The 16,697-nt window shown below is 37.8% G+C and overlaps 1 protein-coding gene and 1 pseudogene across 1 annotated transcript in view; both read right to left on the bottom strand.

The window, feature by feature from the left end:
* Positions 1-2,931: 2,931 nt before the first annotated feature.
* On the bottom strand, positions 2,932-3,966 carry LOC109390405 (40S ribosomal protein S8 pseudogene; annotated as a pseudogene).
* A 3,554-nt stretch (positions 3,967-7,520) lies between these two features.
* The window catches only part of DCAF17 (DDB1 and CUL4 associated factor 17), a 35,689-nt gene continuing 26,512 nt past the window's right edge, over positions 7,521-16,697 (bottom strand). The window contains exons 11-14 of the mRNA XM_019656798.1: positions 15,660-15,747; positions 14,866-14,949; positions 12,794-12,949; positions 7,521-12,004 (exon numbers count right to left, since the gene is read on the bottom strand). Of these exons, the coding sequence (XP_019512343.1) occupies positions 11,855-12,004; positions 12,794-12,949; positions 14,866-14,949; positions 15,660-15,747 (478 nt within the window). The 3' untranslated portion in view covers positions 7,521-11,854. The remainder of the gene's footprint in view (positions 12,005-12,793; positions 12,950-14,865; positions 14,950-15,659; positions 15,748-16,697) is intronic.

Below are 16,697 nucleotides of genomic sequence, written 5' to 3'. Positions count from 1 at the left end.
GGTCCAAATCAAATCTGATATTGTTTTACCTTTTATTTGGTGTGTGGAAGGTGTGCGGAAGAGGGGGTAGTCTTATACGGCGAGTATATAACAAACTGTATTTTGAGTGGAAATGTTAGGGGGTCGTCTTATACGCCCAGTCGTCTTATACGCCGGCAAATACGGTAATCTAAAGGGTCATCATTGGGGAGTTGGTTAAATAAATTTCATACAGTAGATCATTATGCAGCTGTATAAAAGAGGCTCTATATGTACTAATTTGGAGCAACGTGCAAAATATACTACTGTGGATTTCCAAATATGATATTGTGGCTGTGTAGGTGCACAGAGGTACCCTTCTCCTAAGGAACAACTAGACCTTATTAGATAGAACCCATTTGTTTGAGGCACTGTTGGTCTCACAAGACCCTGACATGGTCCCAGGATGGTGGCATCTTTGGCTACAAGCAGAAGCAGAAAGAAATCCTCTCTGGAGGAGAGCTTGCCCAGTTTGAGGCCATGGGACTCTCACAGATTAAGATCAAGCAGCAAGCTCACAATCACAGATCATCAAGCTCATGAGAAGGCAAGGCAAGCCACCATTAGTGAGAATCTGCATAAACAGCAAACAAAATATAGAAAAGCAATGAATAAAACGTTGAAGAAATAAAGGAACAAAAGTCAGTTCCAGGTAGAATCAAGACCTAGATAAGAAAGGCAAAACTATAGTGCTCCAGGACAGTTAAGAATTTATGAAAGAAGATGTAAATTATAACAACCATAAGATTGATAAATATAACCAAATTAAAATTAAGAACTGTTCCTCAAAAGACTCCATTATTAGGTACTACTAGAATGAAAAAAGAAAAAAGATAGAAGATATTTGAAATACATATAACCAGCAAAGCCTAGTAAGCATTATTATTACAAACAGATGGGACAAAGAGCCCCATAGGAAAATGGGTGAGAGACTTTAACAGGTACTACACAAAAGGTGGTCTCTATATGACCAATAGACAAAAAGAGAAGCTCTGCCTTTAGTAATTAGGGAAGTACAAATTAAAACCACCATGGGATACACACCTATCAGACAGGGGAAGCAAATTAAAAGTCTGACAACATTAAGTGCTGGAGAGACAATGAGGCAACAAGAACTCTCAAACACTGCTGGTGGGATTGTAAATTGGTATATCTTTCTGAAAAATCGTGTGGCACACAATAGAGTTGAACATATAGTTACTTCCTGACCCAACAATTTAAATCCAAGATATAGTATATATAAAACTTTAGAGAAAAACATGCATCTGGATGTATCACAGAAACATTTATGATGGTAATGTTAACACTTGGCCCCAAAGTGGAAACAATCCAAATGCCCACCAACTGTAGAATGGATAAATTTTGATACAACTGAATATTAGACAATAACAACCAACTAAAATGCAACAAAAGGAACAAGCTGGAGTTACATACAACATCAATGAATCTTACACACCTAATCTTGAGTAAAAAAGGACACAAAACAATATATACAATGTCCTTATATATTAAAAGTTCAAAAAGAGGCAAAAAGAAACCCTTTTGTCTAGAAATGCATACAGAGGCAGTACATTTATAAAGAAAAGCAGAGAAATTACTACAAGTCAGGATAATAGTTACATCTTGGGAGAGGGATAAAACTGTGATGAGAAAGGCATACACATGTGGCTTCTAGGGTGCTGATAATATTATATTTCTTTTCAAGATTTTTTATTGGGGAATTGGGGAAGGGGAAGTGTTGGGGAATTGGGGAAGGGAAACAGTGTTGGGGAATTGAGGAAGGGGAACAGCCAAGTTGTTGTCCTTCAATCTTAGTTGTGGAGGGTGCAGCTAGCTCAGCTCCAAGTCCAGTCATCATCCGGTCACCCAGATGCCTGACCACAGCTCACGGCAGTGTTCAGTCTTAGTTGCGGGTGGGTGTAGCCCACTATCCCATGTGGGAATCGAACCAGCAACCTTGTTGTTAGGAGCACATGCTCTCGCCAGCTGAGCCATCCAGCCACCTGTTGGCAGTTCAGCAGCAGCTCAACTCGGGCGCAGCTCACTGGCCCATGTGGAAATCAAACCGGCGATCCTGTCGCTCAGCACTCACACTCTTAACCAACTGAGCCACTCAGCCGGCCCTCTATTTATTAATTTTTTAAAAAATTGGGGAATTGGGGGATGGGGAACAGACAAGTTGCTGTCCTTTTGTTCTTCAGTCTAGTTGTGGAGGACGTTGTTTCACTGGCCCAAGTTGGCACCATCATTGCGCTCTTCCTGGGCGAGGCAGATCAGTCGCCGGCTTCTGGATGGCCGCTCACTGCGGCTGCTGGCCACTCACGCTGGCTGCTGGCTACACACGGTAGCTTATGGCAACCCACTGCCACAGGGGCTGCAGCCTACGCCGTCGCCGGCAACCCACAGCAACCCAGCTCCCAGGTTGAGCTGTTGTTCAGCACTTAGCTGTAGAGGGCAGTGTCACTGGCCCTCATATGTGGGATCTGAACCGGGGCCCTCTGGCATCCCAAGCCAGCTCTTAACCAACGCACCACTCAGCCGGCCCGGCCCTCTATTTCTTTACATGGAGGATGAGTTATGTGTTTATTTCTTTTGTGGCTAGTTTTTGAATTATGCTTTTTTCTAGGATGTATGTTCCATTTCAGTTTAAGTTTGGTGTTTTTTTTTTTTTTTTAAAAAGGAAGACGTAATACAGAAAACCATCGCTAAGATAAACAAGCCACAAGAGAGTACCAGGAATGCATAGGCAAATTCAGGGGGAAGTAGAACTTTACAAGTAAAACTGGAAAATTAAGCTAAACTGGCTAAATGTTGGACCATAAAGCAAGTCTCAAAAAATTTCAAAGAATCCTTTAGATACTAAAAGATCACAAAAGGATGGTATCTACAACTTTATGATTATAACTTTGAAAAATTAGATGAAACCAACAGATTCCTAGCAAGACTGAATTCTCCAAAAGTGCTACAAGAAAAAACTAGATAATTTAACTTTTTTTTTTCACCGAACACTAATCACCTTTATTACATGAGCTGAGATAGGAGGGAGGAGGAGTTATTTGCCTTTCGGGGCCTTGGTTTTCCTCAGAGAGAACTCCAGCTCCCTGCCCTCCAGCACGTAGCCATCTGTCCCGCCCCACAGGCCCGGTCATGAACTGGCACGTGCAAGAAGCTTGCCCTGCTGGAGCTGCTCCGCTAGAAGACTGCTGATCTGGGCATTCTTTTTCCTTTCATCATACTTCTGAATTGTCTTTGACCAGTTTTTGTTTAAAAAATCTTCCTCCTCAGGAGCCAGCTTGGCCCCCTTCTTGCGGCCCAGGGACGTGCCTAGTGGGACTCGTACTACTGTCAATACAGTGTGCTGTCAGTGAGCATGAGGCAGTTCTTTACCAGGGTCTTGGTGAGGACCAGTTCGCTGTTGGATGCATTGTAGACAACATCAGTAGTCTTTGTTTTGTGTGTACAACACTCGGAGCCCCAGGAGAAGTTCCCCACGCCCAGCCTCAATGCACGATACTTCTTGCTGCCTCCGTGCACACGGACTGTGTGTATGCAGAGGGAACCAAGCTTAGTGTTGGCTGCAGGGTGTCCTCCTTGCATATTCACTTCTTGTGGTAGGGCTTTCTTTTGCCCTGGTCTTGTGGCACTTGTGCCAGCTGTCCCAAACGATGCCCATGGCCGACTCCCAAAAACCCTTAAATAAATTGAATCTATAATGTAAAAGCTTCGCAGTGAGAGGAAGAGTTTGCTTCTATTATTAGTATTTTCTTAGTCATTTTTTCCTGCTTATTTACATGTCTAATAATCAAGGGGGCGGGCTATAAATGGTTTGTGGATGAAAATGAGAAATTGTTTCAATGGAGTGTTTCCATTGCCTCCTTGGTTATGAGAAGTTGGCATACTCATTGTAAAGAAATTAACATGTAAATGGAAAGATTGATAATTTCCTGGTTACTTCTATTAGCTCTAGAGATGATGACCATGCTCAGGAGAGGCTTGGTTTATGCCTGTTCCACACATGATTAGCAATGTTTCCTTTTACTCTCAAAAGTGTATGTTTGGACAATAAATGATACGATCATGCCAACTCTAGCCAAAGTAGCAGAGGCATGCAAGGCTTCCCAGCAGAAACTGACACAGAAACCACTGGATCAGGAGTCCAGCTGGTAAGGGAGCCCAAGACAAACTCTGGGAATGGAGCCTTTGGGATGTTGTATTAGATGAGGTAGTGGGCCCGAGGACCTCTTCAAGTTCACACTCGATTGTCAGCCAGCACATCTTTAAGCAGATATTGTGTAATAATTGAGGTTTTAGAAGTGGGGGGGTTTGGGGTTGGAAAATGCTTTAACTTTCCCTGGCTTTTCTTTCTAAAGAAAGATTACAGATAGGAAATTAAATGTTTGAATGGCTTTTAAACTGTAATTCTTTAACCATGCTGTAACCAGCCTTGTTGCTCTAACAGATAGAGCTTGAAAAGCTGTGCCCTTGGAGATAGTGATTTTCAAAGAAAAAAAAAATGGTGTTTAAAATAGAAGGATTCAGAAATGACTGTCTCCTAGAGCAGATGACCTTCTAAGAGAAAATAAAATATTTAATTGAGCCATAAAACTTTTATTGGTAAAAGAACTGGTAAAAGAACTTACTGGGAAATAATGTTTTTGAAAATTTCATTTGAGAGATCATTTTGTGGATGCTTACTATTTAAGAAGGTAAAGTGGCCTCAATATGAATCCTTTCACTGAGTGTATCTTTATGAATTTAGTTAACTGTTTCATCATTCCCATGGTGGTTCAAGGTTTCAAAGTATATCGAACTAAAATGGGTTCAAAGAAGTACCTGGGGTCATGGCAGGTAGTAACTGACTTTTCTACTTCAGGTATAATTTGATTTAGTAATGAACTTTGTAGACTGAGATAACACAGAGAGAGGCTGGCAATATGCCTGTAGTTTCTCCAAGGTTATAATCCTAACTTGCTTATAATCCTAACTTGCTAAATTTTATTTATATGAAGGTGAAATCTCTTACCAAGAGCCAGAAAATGTCTGGAAATTATTTGTAAAGACAAAGACTACTAAATATAATGAACTTGAAACTATTAACATGTACCACAGCACAAACATGATGGTAAATTTTATGAATTCATTATTTTTCACACAATGTGAAAAAGTAGAACTGAGGAAATTGCCTGACTTAAAATATGGCTGGAAATTTAGAGGTCCCAGGTGACTTTATCCCAAGAATTCAAGGTTGGTTTAACATTTAAAAACCAATCAATGTAACTTACCACATTAACAGTCTAAAACAGAAAAACCATATGATCATCTCAGTAGATGCAGAAAAGAATCAGAGAGACTCCAACATCTACATCTAATAAAAACTCAGAAAACTATGACTAGTAGGGAACTCCCTCAAATTGACAAAGGGCAGCTATGAACAATCTACAGCTAATATACTTAATGGTGAAAGGCTGACTGCTATTCCCTGAATGCTATTGGCTATCCACATGTAAAAAAGAGAATTTTGATCCATGCCTTGTACCATATACAAAATTTAATAAAAGTTGATTATACATCTAAATGTAAAACCTAAACTAAATGTCTAAAATTAAAAAAACTGACCATACCAAGTGTTGGCAAGGATGTGGAGCAACTAAAACTCTCATATACTGATGATGAGAAAATAAAGTGGTACAGTCATTTTGAAAAAAATGTTTGGAAGCTTCCTAAAAAGTTAAGCACATACCTAACATATGACACAGCCATTCCCCCCTTGGTTTTGGCAAATAGAAATAAAGCGTATGTCCATGCAAATTTCTCTGCAGATGTTCATAATAGCTTTTTAGTAGACAAAAACTGGCAATAACCCAAATGTACATTAACAGGTAAGTGTATTAAATTGTGGTTCAATACATATAATGGAGTACTGCTAGGAATAAAAAGAAGTGACATTGAGTGAAAGAGGCAAAAAAAAAGTACTTACTGTATGATTCTATTTATATAAAATTCTAGAAAACTCAAACTAATCTAAAGTGATAGGAGCAGATTGGTGGTTGCCTTGGAAAGGGGGGAGAGGCAGGAGGGAGGGATTATGAAGAAGCAAAAGAAAACTTTTGGGGGCGATGGATACATATACCTACTCTAGGACCCAACAATTTCATCCTTAGATGTATACCCAAGAGGGATAAATATCTATGTTCACACACACAAAAACTGTACAAGAATATTCACAGCAGTTTTATTCATAATAGTTAAAAACAAAAACAGAAACAGCCCACATGTCCATCAACAGGAAAACTGAAAAAACAAACTGTGACATTCATGTAAAAGAATACTCCGCAGCAGTAAGAGATGTGAGGATGGAAGCTGAGTTGGGAATGATACAATTGCTGGCTGGGAGACAGCCTCTGGAAGGTAGAGAAACCACTGGAATAGATTCTCCTTTAGGACCTCCATCAGAACACAGACCTGCCAACACCTGGATTTTTGTCCATGGTGACCATTTGGGACTTTTGACCTCCAGAACTATATAAAAGAATACATGTATGTTGTGTTAAGCCACTAAATTTGTGGTGATTGTTATAGCAGCAATAGGAATCTAATTCAGGTCCCAATTTCGTTTTCTCTTACTTCGCCACTCTTGCTTCTTGTCAACAGGTAGGCTTGTTCTCTGAGTTCAAAATCATAAAAGTCTGGGTAGGATTTTTAGATCCCAATGCATGCTGATTCATAAATTAGGCACCTGCCTGTGGCCGTTCTTTCTTGCCAACTCCCTACCCTATCCCCCATTATCCCACCCTATCCCATCCCACATACATAATCTCAAAGTCATAAAAGAAATGTTCTATTTTAATTTAAAGTGACATGTTACTTTGTTAACTGTGTGTAGTTTAGGGGTGGTTTGTAATTATTTCCCAGTCACTACTGAACAATAAAAGTAAGGTCAGAACATCGGGCCCCTAACATAAATTATGCCAGCATGATTTTTTTTTTTTTTTTTTAGAGGGCAGTGTCACTGGCCCTCATATGTGGGATCCGAACCAGGGCCCTCTGGCGTCCCAAGCCAGCTCTTAACCAACGTGCCACTCGGCCGGCCCGCCAGCATGATTCTTTTTATTTAAATAATTCTTTTTTGGCATTTTGTATTGATGTATAATTGACATGTTGACAAAAACTGACACATACTTAAAGTGGACCATCTGAAAGGCTCTGACACAAATATATATATCCATAAAACTCACTGTAGTCAAGATAACGAACATATCCTTCACCCCTCAAAGTTTCCTCATATTCCTTTGTAATCCCTCCCCCAGGCAAACATTGATTAGCTTTTCACCACAATAAATTTGCATTTTTCAGAATTTAATATAAATGGAAATATACAGTATGTACTTTTTTTTTGGGTGGATATTTGAGTTGTTTCCAGTTTTTGGCTATTACAAATAAATAAACTTTCTATGAATACTTGTGTACAAAAAGAAAAAAAAGAATACTCAGCAATAAAAAGGAATGAACCACTGATACAAGCAATCTGAATTAATTTCAAAAATATGCTGAGTGAAAGAAGCATTATGCTTTGTATGAAACCATTTATACGAAGTTTTAGAATAGGCAAATTTAATCTATGAGGCAAAATAATCAGAACAGTAGTTATACCCTATTAGGTGGGGTAGGACTGACTGGAAAGGGGCATGAGGAAACTTTCCAGGATGATTGCAGTGTTCTTAATTTTTTAAAGGGTTTGGGTTACACAGGTGTATGCATTTGCAAAAACTCAGGAAATTTATACTTAACATTTGTGCACTTTGTTGCATGTAAGTGTACAACAAAAATTTAAAAAACTAAACAATATTAAACTCTATTTAATGATATGCATGTTGAATTATTAGGGGAATGTATGCTGATGTGAATTTATTTTGAAGTGACTCATAAAAGTGACATGGATAGGTAAGTAACAAAACATGTAAAGTGAAATTCAGAATCTATGTGGTTGGTATTTGGGTATTTACCATAAAATTTTGTCAACTTTGCTGTATGTTTGAAAAATTTCAAAATAAAATGATGGGGAAAAGTGCTCAGTTGGTCTTATCTTTGTATAATACATCCTTTGCCTAAAATAAATTATTTTTTCTATAAGATAAAGATTCTATTGCAACACAGGGACCAGAAATTAGCCTCTGAAATTTCCCTGAAATTCTAAAAGGTAGATGATATATATAAATATGGCAAGACACATAAGAAAATGTAAAAATTATTGAAAAGGAAGTCAAGTTACTTGACTAATTACTAATACTGGTGTTTATTAACAAACAGGATTAGAGTACCATTTTTCTGTGCCTTTTTAAAAAATTACTTTTAACCACTGAAGGAAGAATCGTCTTCTATGTTAAGTTACACATGTGAACAGGGCAAGTGTATCTCAGCCAAACTTTGTCCAAAATTTGGGTATCCAATCATCATTAAAAGAACACTTATTAAACATTTTCCTACACACCCAACATTATAATTGTCAGTATGCTATATGTGGGATAAAACAATATCATTTGATTTTTGAGAGCTTTGGAGGAAATTTGGAATAAAGTTTCTGTCAAACAAATCTGGATGTGTTTTTTATCTCTGCACATATTATTGTAGTTGTGGAACCCTGGGCAAATTAGCTTCTGTAAGCCTCACTTTGTTCATTTGTAAAATGGGAAAGAATAATGTCATTTATACCTCATACGGTTATTTTGAATGTTAAGTGAGACAATTCCTTTTACATGTATTACAATGACTGGTAGATAGAAAGCAATCAGTAAATATGTTACTTTTTAAAATTACATACAAGAAACAAAACATTCAGTTGGTGGAAGAACGTGGAGTACCTTAATTTACTTAAATAGAACAACACCATCTCCTCATTAGGTAGTTCAAATAGTAACTATGATAAGATTTGTTTTGTTTTCTCCCAGTGTTGTATGAAATGTTTTAGAAAGTCAAGGAACAATAATCTTGCTGCATTGATGTTGTGAGAATACAGAGTCTTAGATCAAGGAGTGACATGCAGAAATATACCTCTTATCGGCTTAATATCTGGACCTGCTGAAAGAAGTTACCCTGCTTCATCCAGTCTTGCATTAAACACTCAGAAATGTTACCCCATAGTGTTTATGCCTGCCACTAGCACCTGCTAAGTGGGTGGGCACACCACTGAAGTCTCTAACACAGTCAGGGAGAGAGGTGGGGTTAAGGTGGGGCAGGAGGGTATCAACCACTACTTCCCTCCCCCTCCAAGAGAATGGCAGTCTCATGCCTGGCAGGTGGCAGAATGAGTAGCTAATGCCACTGTGGGGAGCTGGGAAGCCCATATTTTTCTGGAAAGACTTTTCTGGGAAGCATGGTGTTAATATTCCCTGCTATATGTGTTACCTGTAAATTTCCCACGATCTCTGCTATCTTCTGTATCTTTTGCCATCTTTTTATCAACCATCCTGTTAACAACCATGCAGCCCACATTCCCACATGACGTTACAATTGCCTGAAACGAAGCAGGAGCAGCTTGTCCTTTCAGTTGGGGCATAGCCCTCCGTTTGTTACATGGCCCACAACTCCCAGCTGTCATTCATACTAAGTACCTTTCCTGCCTGGCCCATATGGCATTTGGATCCTGGTCTAGTCTGGTGTTGGCAATGGGGAGACATTAGTAGGAGTTTCTCAGTGGTCAGTTCATATCTAGACTAGAGGTAGTCCATACACCCACAGACCCGTCCACCCTCACCAACAAAGCAGACAGGAATCACGGCTCTCAGATGCCTTTCTGAGTAAATGAGCTCCTTTCAAGCATTTCATCAAAAGAAGACAATAACTTAAAGGAGAAGGGGAACTCAATAAACCTCTTTTTGAAAATATCTGACAGGATTTAAGTCTTTAGACATCCTTTTCTGAAACACTCTTAGAAATGGAGAGTAGGCTTTATGCTTTTATATAGCACTGCATCTCCTTTGAAACCCACACATTTGATTTCTTTCCTTTCTCTGGTATTTTTACTCTATTCCCTCTCAAGATTTAAATTAACTGGGCAGGACTGTTTAGCTAGTGTCTAATTGGAAGTTTGGGGCTATATCCAGCACACTGTCACTATTCAACTGCTTTATAATCACATCATGTCTCTAAAATGCTCTGAAAACTTCAAATATTATATTAAAAAGTATGATTAAATATGCATAAACTGAGAATGGATTTTTCAATTAGTGGATGTAAAAGTACTAGAATTTAATATATGAAGATAGTTTTATCATCTTGCTCATGAGGTAATAATCACTTCTACTTTCCCAAATGGTTATAATACATAGGATCAGATTCAGAAAGATTATATTTTTGGCCCACATATAAATATTTTTCCTTATTCTAAAATGTTTCCAATCTTCTTTTCTGTTGCACAAAAGATGGTTTTGGGTTTGTTCCCTTCATTTCTTTCAAATTTATGGACTCTGCTATTAATTTCTTGACTTTGAGAATAGCTAATACCTCTCTCTCTCCTCAGCCCTGTTGATCATAATAAGCTTGACATTTATCTCTGCAAACTTCAAGGGCAGAACAGGGCAGAATTCACATCATTTTTAACATGAGATCAAGCCAAAACAGAAGGAAAAACTGAAGGATTTTAATATAAATCATCTAAGTTAAAAATCCCTTGCTTTAACATTAAATTTGAATCAGCAAAGATTTTTACAGCTGTTTCCTCCTCTTCTATTTCTACCAGTTATTCTTTTGAGGCTGAATCAGAGAAATGTGCAGACCATGTGGATTACCAGCCATTAGATTTCTGAAACAGGAAGCACAAAGAAATACTTTCTCCTTTTACTTAGGTTGCTTTTATTTAACATTCCGAAAAATTATTATCTGAGTTCAAGGATCATGGTTAGATTAGTTCTAACAAAGAACAGAAAATACTCATTGCATAACTAAGAGAAAGTCAAAACTTTTTTCAGCTAAGCAGTCAGTTCCAAGCTACTCCAGGGACTACCCACTCTTCTACAGGGAACAGACCTGGTGTCACCCACCTTTATCTTACCGCATAGGTATGAAAATATTCCCTAAGCAGAATTGGAAGACACATCAAATAAAGAGAATGGTGAAATGAGTACAACATTCTTAGATGTATTAAGAGCTAAACAGGCTATAGATTGGAAAAAATTTCACTTCAAGCTTGTTTGGGACCTTTTACCCTAGTCTATAATGGAAATACAAATAATCAATGGGAACATCAAGCCAAGAAAATAAAACCATGGAAGAAAAGATAATTTGGGAGCTGAGCCATTTCCTGATACTATATACAAATACAAAACACATATACATATATAAGATTTTTTTAAAAAACCTGTGATGACACATTTTTGGCTCAAAAGTATGCTTTCACATTACAGATCTCACTTCTCATCCTTAAGGAAAGTTTGATATAAAAGACACAGGATTTCCTTATCTTTTGTATCTTCCTTTTTGTTTCTAGTCTTACCAATCAAAATGCCATACCATCCTTTAACAACCATGTTAAACACCTCCCCATCAACTGGAATTAACCTACCCTTCTCTGCTCCCAACATTTTATATTTATATCACCACCTAGCTAAAAGCTCTAAAATGCTAGACTTCTTATGACCATATTCTAAAAATCCTTCACATAAAATGAAGTCCTCACCACCCTGGATGGCAAGAAGTCACAGTCATCGGAAGTCAACACAAGATCTTTTCTGGAAAATACTGGAGAAGTTGCTAATCAGATAATAAAAAGGAGGACTGGACACAGCTACTGGGGTATTTGGCTAAAAGTCTCATTAGTTATATCTCAAAATGTAAAATTCTCTCACTCTTTTTCACAGCCCCTATTTGTGGTTTCTTCTTCTTCCCCAGGGTCACATACCATCTGGTAAACATAGCAGCTGTAGACCCTGCTGGGTTTCTGTTCTATGTGAAGCACCAAGTCTCTGTCAAAGTAGACCTCATGGCTGTACGTCTGCAATGAAAACACAGTCAAATGGAATTCCTCTTCACATAACCACATTCACTCTTGTGTCACTAAACTGTCATAGCACCTATGCTAGGGATCTTCAAATAAACACTTGGAAGGAATATAGTTGCCAGAAATGGTTTCTTTTCATTATTTGTGGATACGCAGGTTACTTATGAGAAAAACATGACACAAAATGTGGAGAATGAAAAGAGCCCTGGACTTAGGAGTGTGAACACCCAGATTCTATTGCCAACGCTGCAACTATCTCACTGCGACTGTGGGCAAGATGTGAAACCTCTCAGGTTCTCCACTGATAAAAGGATTAGATAAAATAATGTCTACTGTTCTTTATAACTTTTATATTCTATAATACTCAGAAGAGCCGACAAATGCTTCCGAGAGTGCCTGGAAATGCTACATGCTTAGAAATGATCTCTATTAAATAACTGTGGGAATTCAATGCAGTATACTTTTATTTTTTAAAACATTACCAAACTTCTGGAATGGGAGAAAACCAAAGACTATGGTAAGGAAGTAGATAGCATGTCTCAGGAAAAAACATAAAGCTTCATCTTTAAGGCCACTGGTAAGGCGACATCCTCTAGTCCCTTGGGGAGGAAAGCTTACAAAGCTTAAGAAGTACTCACTTTGTTCTGCGTGTAGTCCTATAACCTCTTTCATGTGGCTATTGGTCTAGGTGAGCTTGGACTGACACGAGCAAAGTGTCAGTTCCAATAAATATCACCTATACAGAAAGCTCTTACAACTTTGTATTCCATGGACTCTACTCACCACATCCCATGACTCCGCTAGTGGAATGCTTTTAAGTAAAGTTCCATATTCATTACAGTGGAAATCCAGGTGAGCTTTTCCTTCAGCGTCTATTTGAGTAACAGCTACCACAGAAAGCAAATCCAACTCATCTTCATAGTCCACAATTTTGAAAGTCTCAGGGAATAGGTGGATAAGGCAGAGGAAAAGAGGGCAAGTCCAGTTAGTTAGGATTATTTCTACATTTGTAGTTTAAGTATTCTATTACTTACATGTAGCAAGAAGAATGAATGGGTGAGAACATAGGGAGAAATGTGTCTCTACTTATATGCCTATTAAAACATCAGTCCCAAGATTTTGAAGTCTTAAAATTAAGTAGTATCCTTCAGATTTTGATAAAACAGAGCCGAGTCTATGCAGATCTCAGCCCAAGTACAAATGAAATTATTCTGACAGAAATCCAGAGCTTCTCCAAATTCAAAAGAATTATTCACCTGCTGTCTCTGACATGTGTGTTCACTGGTTCCCAGATAAGGCTAAATACACAGAGCTCAGTTCTGAAACCTGAGGACGGCCCACTATGCCCAGACGGTTCTTACACCAGAAAAACAAAAGTCATTTCAAGAATTGCTGACAGCCCGTCATGTACTATTTGACATCCTTTTTTCAAAAAAACCCCTTTTGGTTCCCTAAAGAAAGCAAAAAAACTGCTGCTTATACTGGAGGGAGAATATTAGGAACTAAAATCCAATCTACATAACAGGAGTGAGATAAGAAATGTTAGTTGGAAATGATTAATGGTGGTAAAGACTTAGGGAGAAAACCTAACCCCAGAACTCTGTCTCAGGAAGTAAACCTGGGACTCCAGCAGCCTCCCATTGGAAGCAGATCTGAGCCCAGACATCCAGGGACGGACAGAGAAAGTCAGATACATTTTGCTTGGCAGGCACAGCAAGCTTCGCTTAATCACCACATAGTAACCCTTCACTTTCATTTGGTCAAACTGCTTTTTACTCCATTTATATTTTCTGCCTTTACTACCTATGACAAAAATTTACATAGATTTATTACACATCATTCCTTTTTCATTTTTTGCCTTTATTTTACCTTGGTCAAACTTCAAAGGGTGACTCTTGGTGGATGTCAGTGATTTATAGATTTTAGTCACAACCCCTTTCAACTTTTTCTTTACAGGTTAAATGTTTTTGTTTCCTAATCTCATGATGTAGAATATCTCTCTTTGCCATTACCTCCTTCCGCCTTAATTATTCTTGCTACCTTTTGGTAATTTTAGTATGTTTTTCTTGAATATAGTTTTATATACAGGATTGGGAACTTTCTGCTTTGTTCTCAACAGACTTCTATGGTTCAAAAGAATAAGTATGTATTTTTTCCTTTTTTGAGAATAGCCATATACTGAGCCACCTCCAATCTATTTTTTAAAATTTTCAAAAACTAACCTTAGAAGGCTACTCTAATAGTTCTACCTAGAAATCATCACAGAAACAATATAGTTTTATGGTCTAAGTGGATTTAGTATATATGCAATGGTTATATATTTGAAGCACGATAACTCTTGATTTCAAAAGTACTTTTAATGCCCCTTTAAAATAAAAGGATAAAACTGTATTAGCTCAGTGACCAGCGATGCCAAGCTGGGTTAAAGGCTGAACTGATTTACCACACCCTCATGCCCTCCACCCCAGCCCATGAACACTAACAAACACATCCATTTCTAGTATGTAAAAAGTAAGTCAAGAGCCACAAAGTCATCAGGATATAACTCAAGAATTTTCTATTAAGAGATGTCCCTAGAAAGAGTGCACATCAACAAAACAAAACAATAAGCTAATGGCATTTTCAAATTATCGCAGTCCTATGAAACTTTCTGCAAACAAAATCTTACGAATAATTCCAATATTCATAACAGAGGATAATGGAGATGCACTGGTTGAAACAGCATGCACAGTCCTATTAACTAAGCTGAGTGGAGCTCACCCCCAATCTCTACCCCAAGGTCTGGGAAGCATAATTTAAAAACCAAAGAACAAGCACACACTAGTTTGCTTTGTTATCTCTGGCTAAAGTATTACCTCTTGTTCTGGGTCGTCATCCAGAAGGTTAAAACTCTTTTTTACCACCCGTCCAGAAGCTGTAATAGTGGGTAAGTTTTCTTTCTATCATATGGAGAGACATAAAAAGATATTATATGTAGTCAATAGCAAAGCTATATTAACAAATTTGGTAGAACTAACCAAACCATTTTCTAACGTCCACAATTCTTTCCTCAGCTGAGAAAATTCGAAATCAGATTTCTGATCCTCCAATCAGTAAAAATACTCTTAAAAGTTTTTAATGGGAAAAATACCAAAACAGGCAAAAATAAATACAAAGGCTACAGATTTGCTACTTCATTTGCCTCTGGTTTTGCTTTAGTATAGTACAGCACATAGAGTGGATCTGCTTTTGGAAATATCCCACTGTATGACTTTCTTCACAAGTCTTAATTTTGTATGCTAAAGGAAAAGAATTGTCTGAACTTAAAGCATGGCATGTGATTTTTTAAGATTTATATCTACCCCAACTTACTCTACATTTTCACAATTATTTAAACCCAAAGATCAATAATCATCAATAAAAACTTAAAGAGAAACTCAGAAAGGAAATAGAAATAAGCAAAAAATAAACTCAATATAATCGGCTCTCTTCACATCTCACATGCACACGGGATTAGGACCAGCTACCCATGTAGACAAAATGAACAGGTTTTTAGAGGGTTGTGCTGTTCTTCTCAGCCACATTACAAGGCAAACACACATTTGCATTCTTAGGTTCTTATATAGAAAGACAGTGATATACAAAGGATTTTAAAGCACTCCTGACTTACTTTGTTCTCTCTGTTGGCCAAAATGACAAAGTCTTCAGAGATCTGATGCTGGGAACTATTATTTCCTACTTCATTTAGCTTTAAAACTCTGAAAAAGAAAAAAAGGATTCTAAGACCTAAGACCTCAACGCACCATCAGAGTGTCAAAGTTGAACTATTAAAATGAAACTCAACACATGAAAATTATAGTAACAACAGAGTTCTCCTCCCCTTCTGATTAGTCTGAAATAATAATGTCTATAATCACTTAGGTGTCCATAAACTCTTTCAGAGATTTTATTAAACAAAAATGTAGGGACTGTGACAACAGTTGCTACTGACGTAGGTAATGAAGCAGCTTGCTCAGGCTTAAGCCAGAACCCAAACTGGCTCAATGAAAGTTACTTTCTGGAAACTCATCTCTGCCAGCCTGAAACAGGTCTTTAACGTTTCAGCTTTAACAATGGTGTGATAGTATAGGCATAACTAGTTTTATTGCTCTTCGCTTTATTGTGTTCCACAGATGTTGCATTTTTTTTTTTTTACAAACTGAAGGCAAAGACCCTCCACTAGCAAAAAGGTTACGACTCACTTTATTGCGATACTCGCTTTATTGCGGTGGTCTGGAACCAAACCCACAATATCTCCTAGAAATGCCTGTAGATATTTGCATTTTTATTTTTAAATTTAGACTAAGATATCAATGAACAACACTTAGAGTTAACTATAAGACAGGCTGGATTAGCAACTAAGCCTAAACTAAGAGTTTTCAAGATAGAGTAATATTTAAAAATTACAACTGATTTAAAACTTTTCTTTTTTCTTAGGATTATATTTAAAGACTTGGGTTTTCTGAGTGCAAATGGCTTCATGGGTCAAGCTAATTAAGCAAGATAAAATAAAGTAATTTGCTCACTACCTACACAAATCTCTTCACAGCACTAACAAGCTTCAAAAGCACAATGTTCTCAAAGCTTAAAAAGTCTCAGAAGCAGGCAAAGAGAACAGAAGGGAGAGGCTGCGCCTGCGGCCAGGAAGACCCAGAGGCCTTCGAGTTTT

Source organism: Hipposideros armiger, unplaced genomic scaffold, assembly GCF_001890085.2.
Source record: "Hipposideros armiger isolate ML-2016 unplaced genomic scaffold, ASM189008v1 scaffold_266, whole genome shotgun sequence".
Classification (NCBI taxonomy): domain Eukaryota; kingdom Metazoa; phylum Chordata; class Mammalia; order Chiroptera; family Hipposideridae; genus Hipposideros; species Hipposideros armiger.
This window is presented reverse-complemented; position numbering and strand designations above follow the sequence as displayed.